This window comes from Juglans regia, chromosome 6, assembly GCF_001411555.2.
Source record: "Juglans regia cultivar Chandler chromosome 6, Walnut 2.0, whole genome shotgun sequence".
In the NCBI taxonomy this organism is placed as follows: domain Eukaryota; kingdom Viridiplantae; phylum Streptophyta; class Magnoliopsida; order Fagales; family Juglandaceae; genus Juglans; species Juglans regia.
This window is the reverse complement of record NC_049906.1, coordinates 11,257,158-11,270,827: the sequence shown is the minus strand read 5'-3', so window position 1 is coordinate 11,270,827 and position 13,670 is coordinate 11,257,158. Positions and strand designations below refer to the sequence as shown.

At 32.2% G+C, this 13,670-nt stretch overlaps 1 protein-coding gene across 1 annotated transcript; it reads right to left on the bottom strand.

Moving 5' to 3' along the window:
• Nucleotides 1-4,921: 4,921 nt before the first annotated feature.
• On the bottom strand, nt 4,922-9,876 carry LOC108980934 (wall-associated receptor kinase-like 14). Its single transcript, XM_018951993.2, has 3 exons — nt 8,886-9,876; nt 6,768-6,845; nt 4,922-6,386 (listed from the first exon to the last, which is right to left on the bottom strand). Exons 1-3 carry the CDS (start codon nt 9,598-9,600, stop codon nt 5,101-5,103), a joined length of 2,079 nt encoding a protein of 692 aa, XP_018807538.1. The 5' UTR covers nt 9,601-9,876; the 3' UTR covers nt 4,922-5,100.
• Between the last annotated feature and the right edge of the window lie 3,794 nt (nt 9,877-13,670).

Below are 13,670 nucleotides of genomic sequence, written 5' to 3'. Positions count from 1 at the left end.
CTTTGGGTACCAAATTACTCTCAACACTTTTTAAGTATTCTCGTACTTTTAAAAATACTTCACATGCCAAACAACTTAAAATACTCTCAATGGGACCCACAAATCCACTTCAATCTCTACTCATAACTATTCATAAATATTCTTTAATATTTATCACTATTATATATAAATAAAAAATAAAATCACTATAATATTTATCACTATTAAATATAAACAAAAAATAAAATCACTATAATATATAAATAAAAAATAAAATCGCCATAATATATAAATAAAAAATAAAATCGCAATAATATATAAATAAAAAATATTAATCACTATTATATATAAATAAAAAATAAAATCGCTATAATATATAAATAAAAAATAAAATCACAATAATATACAAATAAAAAATAAAATCACAATAATATATAAATAAAAAATATTTATCACTATTATATATAAATAAAAAATAAAATCGCTATAATATATAAATAAAAAATAAAATCGTTATAATATATAAATAAAAAAAATTTATCACTATTATATATAAATAAAAAATAAAATCGCTATAATATATAAATAAAAAATAAAATCGTTAAAATATATAAATAAAAAAAATTTATCACTATTATATATAAATAAAAAATAAAATCACTATAATATATAAATAAAAAATAAAATCGTTATAATATATAAACAAAAATAAAATCACTATAATATATAAATAAAAAATATTTATCACTATTATATATAAATAAAAAATAAAATCGCTATAATATATAAATAAAATCACTATAATATATAAATAAAAAATAAAATCACTATAATATTTATCATTATTAAATATAAATAAAAAATAAAATCATTATAATATATGAATAAAAAATAAAATCACTATAATATATAAATAAAAAATATTTATCACTATTATATATAAATAAAAAATAAAATCGCTATAATATATAAATAAAAAATAAAATTGCTATAATATATAAATAAAAAATAAAATCATTATAATATATGAATAAAAAATAAAATCGCTATAATATATAAATAAAAAATATTTATCACTATTATATATAAATAAAAAATAAAATAGCTATAATATATAAATAGAAAATAAAATCACTATAATATATAAATAAAAAATAAAATCATTATAATATGTAAATAAAAAATAAAATCACTATTAAATATAAATAAAAAATAAAATCACTATAATATATAAATAAAAAATTAAATCACTATAATATTTATCACTATTAAATATAAATAAAAAATAAAATCATTTTAATATATAAATAAAAAATAAAATCACTATAATATATAAATAAAAAATAAAATCATTATAATATTTATCTCTATTATATATAAATAAAAAATAAAATCACTAAAATATATAAATAAAAAATAAAATCACTATTATATATAAATAAAAAATAAAATACTATAATATTTATCGCTATTATATATAAATTAGAAATACAATCACTATAATATATAAATAAAAAATAACATTACTATAATATTTATCACTATTATATATATATATATATAAATAAAATCATTATAATATTTATCACTATTATATATAAATTAAAAATAAAATCATTATAATATTTATCATTATTATTTATAAAAGTAAAATAAAATCACCACAATATTTATTAATATTAAAAAAGTACTATAATAAAATCATTATAATATTTATTACTAAAAATAAAATCACTATAATATTTCTGGGACCCACATATTTTTCAACTACGTACTCAAAAGTCAACAACTCAACATATTTCATACATCCAAACAACTCAAAATACTCTCAATGGGACCCACAAACTCACTCCAATCTCTACTCATAACTATCCACAAATATTCTCAACACTTCTCACTATCTAAACGCACCCGGCTATGTTTGGCAAGTGAGAGTATCTCAAATACTCTCATCTTGACTTTATTATTACTTTTTACTTGCTTTTCTACTATTCATTACTTTTCACTTACTTTTTACTACTATTTAATATTTTATTATTATTTTTTCATTAATTTTTCACTACTATTCACAAACATTCTCAACATTTCTCAACACTTCTCACTACCCAAACGTACCCGAGTAAAAGACGAAATTAATTACCATGACTGCCATTTGCTTATTTTTTTTTAAAAAATTTTTATTATTTATTATATTTATGAGTAATTAAATTCTCAAATAAGATTAGTAATGATCTTATATATTAGATGATATTTTTAATTTATATATTTAATTTTTCATTACTAAAATTTTTTTATTTTACGTATTTCTTTCTTCCAAATAATCAGTACTTACATACCCTTCATTTTCCCTTTCCTTTTACAGTCATTTTTTCATTTTTTATATATATAAATGATGCTGGACAACAACATGATGTACGTAAAACTAATTAAGAAATCTTGAAGAGAATTAATTGAGAAATATAGAGAAAGCAAAGATAAAAGATGGCAAAAATAACACAATCGTGATCAGTTTGAGAAATAAAAAACAAATAAAATGCAAAATATATGTAAGAATGATAAGAGAAATGCGTTAGTCACAAAAATTTCATAAAAGTAAACTTATAAATTGACGTGATTTGATATAATACGTTGAATTATATGTAAAAGTTTTATTTAAACTCCGTGTCCTACACACACATCTTGATAAAGTTTGAAATAGTTCAAAACTTATCAGCTAATAGATGAGTTATAACTCTATATCTCTAGTCACAGTCAAACACAAAGTCTTAAATTTCTTGATGGTCAGAAGTCTATAAACAGTACTGAGGGGTTACAGGATTCTCACCTATAATAGTAAAATACCTCTAGCCATCGGAAGACACTTGTGAGGTTAAATTGTTAGGGTAATCATTCTCTCATAGTCAGATCAAACTCTTCATAAAAAAGATGGAGACATGTACGTATTTAATTATCATTGTTTTTATTATTGCGGATCATAGAAAATCAAAAATCTAATTATTAATGTTCACGTTAAAATATTTAATATTGTAAGTTAGTTTTATTATAAAGTATATCTAACAGATAATAAGGAATCACGTCAAATTGTGTATTTATTTTTGTAAAATTTCTAATTTATGGCTGTAAAATTTCTCGAATGATATAAATAATCTGGCTTCTGATCAGTTTTCTGTCAGCACCCATCCACAATGTCATGGGTACGTCCATAACTGTCATTTTTCTTCCATCTTGCATGCTAGATCGAGGTGTGATTGTGGGGAAGACATTTTTGGTTTTCATTGTTTGTCGGGGAATACTAACAAGGATTACAAGAACACGTAGTCATGCACGTACATGCAAGAACAAACAAATAAAACCAAGATGGGAATGTTGCTTTCGTACGTAGCACGTACAGATCACTTCCAATGATCCTGAGTTGTCGGCTCAGGAAACAAAAAAGAAGAGGGTATATATCATTGTATTGCAGAGAACTGCATGTCCTCATTCTGAAGAGCTTAACGTTGTTCTTGAGGGCCAGGGCGAGGATGGAAGGAAGGCCCAGCCAAGAGCTTCATGTTGGGCCCAAAATTGTTCTTTTTTTTTTTTCGTAGCTTCTTATAAGACCTGGATTTGGTCTCTATTCTTGAAATTTTGGGCAACCTGTCACTAGACACAACTTGGTGTGGTTTAAGTGCCACATTCCTAAGGCTAGGAACTCGTTTATATTCGAGATTTAGGACTCGTTTGGACATTCGGATTATCTCAAATAGTAATAAAATTGTCTGTAAATAGTAATGAAATAATATGAATTAAGATGTTTTATTAGATTTTGAGAAAAAAAAGAAAAAAAGTTAATATTATAAAGTTAAAACTTTGTTAGAATATAATTTTTGTTTTAAAATTTAAAAAAGTTGAATTGATTTTTGTGTATTGTTTTGAAATTTGTAAAAGTTGTAATGATTATATAATATGATTAAAAGAAAAAGTTGAATATGAGAAATTGAAAAGTATTTTGTGTTTGAGTGATGTTTGGGAATAAAATTATGAGAATTTTTCATTTTATCTCATTACCCAAACATACCCTAAACCTTGCACAGATTAGTCACTCATGGCACGAATCAATAATTTGTCGAAGAAATAATATCCATTGGAGGTGCTCGATATACCTAGGAAACTATGATATAATTTTATACAATAGAATTAGGGTCTGTTTGTGCAGAATTGTCAGATTCTACGTTAATAATATGATAAGAAATAGTAAACATTTGTTGGTTGAGACAATATCACACATATGGTGGTATTTTGACAATAACTTTTGTTACGAATATCATAATCGCACATAAGACCCCAAGTCGGAAATCTCTTTTCGACATGCACGTCACGGTCACTACGCTATACTTGGTGCTTCATATTTTGACTCTAAAATCAGCAATTTTCCCTCTTAGAATGTCATAATAATTAGTATTTTACCTTTTTGGCAAACTCCACATAATTTAGGGATTTTCCTAACTATTTGAGTTCGGCTAGTGGGTTTCATTGTAGGACTCGAAATTTATCAATAAACCATATTTTCCATAATTTTCTCTCTGTTCTGATCTCTCTGAATCCCAATCCTTAGCAGAATGGAGCTGTTGCTGCTGCAAATGTGACAAATGTCACTTACTGGTCTGCAATGATGTTAATGATGCTGGTGTATCATTGGGCTGGTTGCCTGGCGCTTCTGTTAAAGTCAGTTTACTTTGCTCATTTGCTGCCTGATCATTGGTCTGTATTGTTGTGGTGTTGGGCAGTTTCGAATGGCGCAAAGGGAAATGGGGGAGTGAGTGCTGAACGGCGCAAAGGGAAAGTTGGGAAAGATCGAACATGGTTAGAGTGTGTATGGCTTTTCCTTTATAGCATTGCCATAGAATCATAACCCTTTATGAAGAATAGAGAAATTAAGAAGACAACATGAAAAAACAAAAAAACAAGCACAATATCTGTAATTCTTTATAGGAATTCTTTCCACAAGCATACAAGTATCTATCAGTGTATGTTGAACCATGGGGAACTTACAAAATAGTAACATTGCAAAAGTATCTTGGTTGTATTGACAGGATGAGATGAAACTAAGCACCCTTATAAAAAAAAAACAACATTTTAAGTTCACTGAATTACATTATTCAGCAAACTGCTTGATGAAGGTGAGCTCTGTTCACTTAACCAAGGGTCTTGCACAGAAACTGGAGAATTATCCCTCACTCTTTCCAATGAGTTAAAATGAGGAACCGCAATCTGTGGCACAATCAGACCTCTAGTCTCCATTCCTGCCTTCTTAACCATCAAGCTTAGCGGTTTTTCACTTGTGTTGGATAAACAAGAGGAAGAAGATACGTCTGATGATGCTGTACTATATTTTTCTTCTGAATGTTCCCATCTACTAAGCCTGATTCTTTCTAATTCAGCCGCCACTTCCATCATTGAAGGCCTCATGTCCTGGTGATATGCAAGGCATCTAAATGCCAGCTCCGCCACCTTATGCACTGATGAAAGTGTCCAAGCATCACTTTGTGGCTCGAGGAATGGGTCCACAATCTCATCTAAGCATCCTTTTCCTATCTTGTCAACTGCAAGAGCAGCCAAGTTCACCTCTTCTGAAGGTCGAGAAAAGTCTACCACTTTTGATGCAGTAATGATTTCAACCAGAACTACACCAAAGCTATAGACATCGCTTTTATCAGATAGATGAAAACACTGATGATACTGAGGATCAAGGTACCCTGGCGTCCCTTGTGGGGCGGTTGAAATGTGAGATATTTCGGTCATCCCAAGTCTAGAAAGACCAAAATCTGCAACTTTGGACTTGAAGTCGTAATCCAAGAGTATGTTGCTTGACTTGATGTCTCTATGGTATATTGGAGGCTTGATAGCAGAGTGGAGATGGGCTATGGCCTGAGCAGTTTCAGTTGCAATGGTAAGACGAACTTGCCAAGAGAGTCCATCTCCTCTCTCTTTCTGCAAATGCTGACACAAAGTTCCATTAGGCATGAACTCGTAGACCAGGACTTGCTCACCATGTTCAATAGAGCAGCCCAAGAGGCGGACTAGATTTGGATGGCTAACAGATGAAAGGAGCTTGATCTCATTCATGACTTGTTCAATGCTGTCAGTGTCTCTATGTTTGATCCTCTTGATGGCAACCCATTCATGATCACTATGGAGTTTTCCAGCATATACTGTTCCATATGCTCCAGTTCCTAGCCTTTGTTTTTCTGAGAAACTATTTGTGGCTTTCTCTATTTCTTTGTAGGCGTAAATTGGAATGCTGCAGTTGCCAGTAGCTTCAGATAGCCGGCGTTTGGCACTGTGTCTGGCTTTTAACTTAGAGCGCCGCCGAATGAAACAACATATCAGACCCACAACAATCATCATAAAAGCTCCAGCAGCAAGGCCTGAGAATGGAGCATTCAACTTTTAGGAATGCGAAATCAGTATTGAAAACTCAGCAATCATGTTTCATCGTATGCTGGTTGGAAACCCATATAATTCCAACACAATTTATTCAAAAAGAGAAATGATATTTATAGTTTTAAGGTGTGCAACTCTCGCGCACTCTATTTGAAAAAAGTAGATAAATATAGGACTCATGAAAAAATTAATTTTTTAATAGTAGAACTTATTTATTTTCAAAGCAGTGAGCGATATTTACAGATCTTACGACTGTATCTAACATTACTAATCATTGAAAAATCCCGATTACCCATATTCGAGTCATGTGATGTGATCAAACAAGCAATGTTATTGTTTCCCCATTTAAAGAAGAGACCAGTTACCTCCAATTAAAACAGCCACTCTGGTTGTTCCTCCACATTGGCCGGACATGTATTTTTTGGGGTTGCACGCTGAAGAAACTGTTTTATGTATCAAAATCAAAGATAAATTCAATAAATTACCAATTCTTGTTAATATAGAGAGATAGATATAATGGTATACCAAGCTTACTTACGTAACATCTTAGCACCATTTTGATGAACACACGCACGCACACATACATGCTTTCTATAGTACTAAGTACTATATATGTATGCTAATTAAGAGTTTGGCTTGCATCATGTGAGAAAAAACCAGTTAAAAAGTAACAGATGAGACTTATGGATTTATTTCAATTTATCTCATCCATTCATTTACACAACATTGACACATCCACTGATTTTCTTAGCAATTGAATTTGAGTGGATTAGCAATATTTCATGGTCCAAGAAAAGGTATAGGAGGAAACTTAGTGAGGTTAGCCTCAATCCAACCTTTATAGTTCGACACAAATACAGCCTCCTCTCATACTCGTCTTGCTTGGTGAAAGTTCTAAACAGAATTATGAGAGAGCCGTGCATGCTGACAAATGAGAACAATAACTATTTCATGTTTATCTTTTGGATGAACTCTTTTCCTAATTTCTTATTTTCATGACCACTCCCTTATTAAAAAAAAAAAATCATAATAACTATTCATTTGACGCTAGGGCTTGTTTGTGTAATGAGATGAGATGAAAATTTTGTGAATAGTAATGAAATGGTTCGTAATATTACTGGTAAAATTATTTGAGTTAAGATATTTTATTGACTTTTGAAAAATGAGAGATAAAAAATTAAATAAAAATATTATAAAGTTATAATATCATTAGAATATAATTTTTTAACGTTATTTTTCTTTTGAAATTTGAAAAAGTAGTATCATTTTTTGTGTTTTGTTTGGAAGTTGAAAAAATTATAATGATTAAGTAATAATTATATGAAAAAATTAAAAAATTAAAATTTTATGCTATTTGGAAAGTAAATTATGAAAAATTTTAAGATAAGATGAGATCATTTCACTTTCCGAAACTACTATATATATTTCGTTAAAGTTTGAGAAAACTTACCTAAAAAGAATCTACAACTTTCAAGTGGTCAACAATTCCAAATCATACATATCTAAAAGTTTGAAAAATATGCCATTCTCACACCAAAAACATGAATAAATAACCATTAACCAAAGCGTCAAACTTCAAAGTTCAAACCCCACAAGGAGGCGTCTGTTGACTGATATTCATGGGTGGATGGCCGGGTCCCCATGCATGCCATGAATAAGCTTTGGAGTTTCCACAAGTTTCTCCTACTTCATGCACACGCAACTCTATAATACACAAAAGGGGTCCATCCGCCGATGTATTAGGTAGAATATTACGTACCCATTCCTCAGCAGGCCAACAAAAAGGCCAAAATGGTAATAATATTGATCTGGTCGTCGACCAAATGATTTACGGAAATAGATGAAGGTAATTGATTAGGATGACTTGACTAACCCCACACAAATGATGATGAATGAGAGCATCACTATGCTAAGGACGACGACAAACCCTTTTTTCCAGGTCCCATTGGACGACCACTTTTGTTGCATAAAGCAAACATGTGATCATTTGTAATTACAACATGCTTGTTAGGCAACTCTTGACTCTTCAGACAATTTTTATAAATTTATAAATTAACTAAATTTAATTTGATATATTAGATTTAATTTATAATAAATATAATGAAATGATGAATTATAAATTACGTTTCAATTATTTGTGGTTTCTAAGCATATATATATATATATATATTCAATTATTGTAAGCATTCTTACTTTCTAAATATTCAAATTAATTGAAATGGATAATGACGGGCAGAAAAAGTGGAACACACGTAAAAAAGTCAATAGGATCTCGTGCATCTTGACAAATGCAAAGCTGTGATCACCTTAATTCCCGGAGATCAAATTACTTGAATAATGTTGAAAATTATGCTGTGCCATGACAAATTCTATAATTTCAAATTTGTCCCCTATATGAAAATTAAAATATATAGCTCTGAAAATGAAAATAAAAAAATTATTAAAATATATTAAAAAAAAAAACCAGAGTAATGGGGACTGACCTTTCCGGCAACCTTCGCCGGCCCGGAATCCGTCGCCTTCATATCCTTCGTTGCAACGGCATCGGAAACTAGGCCGTCCCGTCATCGGAGCGAGAAGTGCGGTACAATTGGCATTGATAGAACACTGGCAAGCTCCCTCGAGCCACCACCCGAGTTTTACCACCTGAACTTCCAGCGACACCGCCAAGCTGGAATCGTTCTCCGCCGATATCGATGACACAAAATACTGGCAGCTCTTCGCTGTCAAATTGCCGTAATCGATGAAATCATGGGGACTTCTCTCCGTGTAGCAACTGATCGTGCTGTTGTTGGCGTCACAACCCGAAGACTCGAAATGGGTCTGGACGAGAGTGGCCGGGATGGTGCATGGAAGAGCGGGCGCGGTGCAATTCCCTAAGAGAATCGCGTTTCGGGACGTGGGGGCGAAGTGGTCGCTAAAGAGGTGGAGGAAGGTTTGGACGGAACGGTTACACGAGGAGGCGATGGAGACCGTAATCTCGTCGGCGTTAACGGATTGGACAGGGAATTCTCCTATGAACATGCCGCTGTGGGTGCAGTTTAGACGGACATCGCAGCCGGAAGAGAACCCGAGCGGGTACGGGACGGTCTTGATGCCGCATGATCGGTTGCAGTTGAGGGCGGATGCTTGGGCTATGAACAGTGGAAGGAGAAAGATTGCTAGGCGCAGGACCAGACCTGCACTTTCTGTGTTCATCGAAGAGTGTCTCTTTGCCGTACAAAACACAGAGGATTCAGAAAAATGGGTTTCCGGGACAACTTTTACATCTATGTTTAGTATTGAAGTCTCTGGCTTGAAGGATTGAACTTTGACCAGACTTGTGGGAAAGAAGAAGAGAGTACAGATGCGTAGCTTCTTCAGCAAAACAGTACTCACTCGTGAGCCGTAATAGTCTTTGATATTGATTGAAATGGGTATTTTTTCTTGGAACGAAAAAGAACAAAACAAAGTATATATCAATCAAGAGAAATTATAATCATCTCTTCACACTTCACGTTATATATAATTTTTTAATTTTTATTTTTTTTTATTAAATATATAATATATAAATGATGAATAGAATATGTGAGGATAATAAATAATAAAAATTCATCAATCAAAGGAGCGAGAGGGGGAACTGCAATGGATCCGGTTTTCACACCACTGTTCAAACCTTTATAATATAATAATCAGATAGATTTGGTTCAAACCCTGTATGGAATCAGTTTCGTTTCTTAAGAACGAGTTACATTGATTCAGTCCGATTCCATTTATTCAACCGAATTTTTATTTTTTTTACACGCCTATATGTACTTGGCTCGACACATTCTTTTTGAAAAATTACTATTTCTCTCCTTCAGATTCTTTTTCTATCAAAACCCACAAATGTTTTATTTCTTATTTCTACTTTTTCATTGGACTCTTTTCTTTAATTCCTTTCCAACGTTCGTAAGTTTTTGTTAGCTTTTCCCGCTTGAATTTGGTGAATGCTTAACGCCCTAAAATCTACCACCTTAAGGTGACCAAACGCCTCATACGGGCCTCGCCACGTCATTTCCCTATTGTTGATCTACCAATAAAAGGTAGAGAAGTATGGGTGTAATCCGTCATGTTCAGTTCGATTTTATACATTTTTTTAGAATCGAACCTGTATATATATGCTGTTTTTGAAAATTTAAGAATCGATACCAGACTGATTCACCATCGAAATCAAAACTTCCATTTTCTAATTTCTATTCGGTCTGATATTTCCGATTTTACGGATTATCTAAGTTTTGTTTTTTTTTCTTTTCTCAACAATGCTTGTTAATTCGTAATAGATGCAAAAAACAAAGTCTATGTACATAAATATTACAAACTATAAGGCGGGTATTGTCCACTATGAAAATCTAAGAGATAATGAAGAATTAAATTAAGAGGTATGCTTCTGTAAGAGAGTGGAAGATGCCCATTGCGCAATAGAATTCGTGCATCGATGTATTTGCCTGGTTTGCCAGCTTTCAAGAGAATTCAGCACGCTCCTGATATCATTGACTAGAGGCTGGATAGTCCAGTCTGAATTTTTATCAAGGTCATTTGCCGCTTGCACTATCACTAGAGAATCTCCTGCAATAACTATTTTCTTGATATGGTTCATCTAAGCTTCTTCCAATCCGATGTACATTGCAGTGGCCTCACCTTGGTTTGGATTCTGACTTTTGATGTGCTTTGTGGTGACAAAAAAAAGAGTATCGTCATCAGATCTACCACTATCGTACTGCCTATATTCCTTACAACTACGTCAAATAATAAAATGTAATGTCCTCCAGGTGTAGCTTTCCAATTGTGACTTTCATTTACTTGTTTATGACCCCATGTATTACAGTGCTCATTGTAAATGTTTAGAGTGCAAAAAATAAAGTTATCAATATTTGGGATCAAAGACTCATGGACAACCTTATTTCTAAGAAGCCAGATGCTGTCCAAAGCATTGATGGAAAAAATTTGAAAATAATGCTCATAACTACAGGGGATAATAAGCTTCTCTGATGGGGAGATTATGCATTCTATCTAGTGACTGATCTCATTGTTTGCAAATTGAGAGATGTTCAAGGGCCAAGGGAATTGTCTCCAAAGGATTCTAGTGAAAGAGCAACAGAAAAATAAGTGCATTTGGGTTTCTTCTTCACTTTTGCAAATCGGGCATTGGGATTCACTATCAGTTAGAGGAATGGTGTTGTTTAGGATTTGGTGGGAATGATGTTGTTTAGGATTTTCCAGCTTAAGAGTTTAAGCCTATCCTAAACTTTTACTTTCCAAATGTTTTTCCAAATCTTTTAGTGATCCTGATGAGTGTTTTGATTGAGGATAATGGTTGTATAGGCTGACTTGACAGAAAAGTTCCATGTGGAATGAGGAATCCATTTAATCATGCCCTCAAATCTGTGAAAATTTGTTTGGGCTAAAGGAATTTTCTAGATCTCAATCACCGTGTCAGGATGGAAGAGTGCTTGTAGAAGAATGGTGTTCCATTTTCTTGGTTCTTCCATGGTAAGCTCAGAAACAGTCATGTAAAGGTCTTTTTCAATATACATATCTTTTAGGTCGGGCTGGAAGTTTAGCTTTGTAGGAATCCAAGGATCCAACCAAACTTTTGCCCTAGTTCCATTGTTAATCTTAAAAACAAACACTCTTTTTAAGAAACTCGTTTTGCTTAATAATGCTTTTCCAAATCCAAGAGTCCAAGTTTTTTGGGAGAGTGTCAAAGAATTTTTTGTTTTTCAGATATTTTCCTGACAGAACATTTTTCCAAATGGCAGTGGTTCCACTAATCATGTTCCAACCTAATTTACACAGTAAAGCTTTATTGAAGTCAGAAGTTAATCTTAAGCCTAGACCCCCTAGAGATATAGGCTTACAGATGGATTTCCAAGATTTTGGTGTGAAGTTTTTTTTATTTTTCAAAAGGGAAACCCCACCAGAATCCGGAACAAGTTTTATTAATCTTTTTAGTTACAGCCTTCGGGATCAGCAAGGAAGACATGGCATAAGAGGGAATAGAGCTAGTAACAGATTTAATCAAAATGGTTCTACTAGCATGAGCCATGAGATAGGAATTTTGCTTTCCAGCCTGCTAGTTTATCAAAGATATTTTCTTGAATTTATTCAAAATGAATTTCTTTGAGGTTTCGAAAGAAAGGGGATCGAAGACCCAAATATTTGATCTTTGACGAGGCTATATTGAACCTGAGAATATCCTTTATCTCAATTTTGTCCAGGGGCAGTGTATTCTTGCTAAATTGAATAGAAGATTTGTTAGTGTGAACTTTCTAGTCAAAGTAGGATGAATATTTTTCCATGCAATTGAGAAAACTTTGGGCGTTTTCAGAAGAGGCTTTTCCAAAAATGATGAGGTCATCAACGAATAGAAGGTGAGAAATGGGTGGACTGTTTCGGCTAATTTTAAGTCCTTTAAGAAGACCCATACTTTCATTTCTAGAAATGAGCCTAGAAAGGACTTCGGTTTCCAATATGAAAAGGAAAGGGGATAAAATATCTCATTGCCTGAGTCTCCGTGAGGGGTTAAAAAAATCACAAGGATTTCCATTTATAATCACCGAGTATGAGACAGTGGTGACGCATTCCTTGATCCATTTTATCCAAATTCTATGGAAACCAAGAGTTGAAAGGATGTTTAAGATGATGCTCCATTCCATGAAGTCGAACGTTTTTTCCATGTCAATTTTGATAGCCATAAGCCCTTTTTTCCCTCTTTTCTTTTATTGATGATGGAAACATTTTTGAGCAAGAATGATGTTGTCTTGAATGACTCTACCAAGGACAAAAGCCGTTTGATGAGGATAAATGATCTTTGGGAGGATTTCTCTGAGCTTGTTCACGAGGATTTTTGCTATAACTTTATATCACACGTTGGATAAACTTATGTGCCTAAATTGATTCACAGTGTTTGTGTTGTTTATTTTTGGGATGAGAGCAATGTGAGTATGGTTCAATTCTTTTAATAACTTTCCATGAGTGAAGAAATTTTTAACAGCCGCAATGAAGTCAGATTTGATGATATCTCAATAATGTTCGTAAAAGAGACTCGTGAACCCATTAGGAGACGAAACTTTTGTTGAAGGAGTACTCTTCAAAGTAGATATAATTTCCTCCTCAATTGGAATTTCGCAATGAAAATGATTTTCCTACTCAAAGATTTTTTCAGGGAAAAGTTCCTTTAAGTCAGATTGTGGGGCTAGGTTGGAGGAGTTGTAAATGTTTTTGAAGTGGTCCAAAAATCTTTCTTG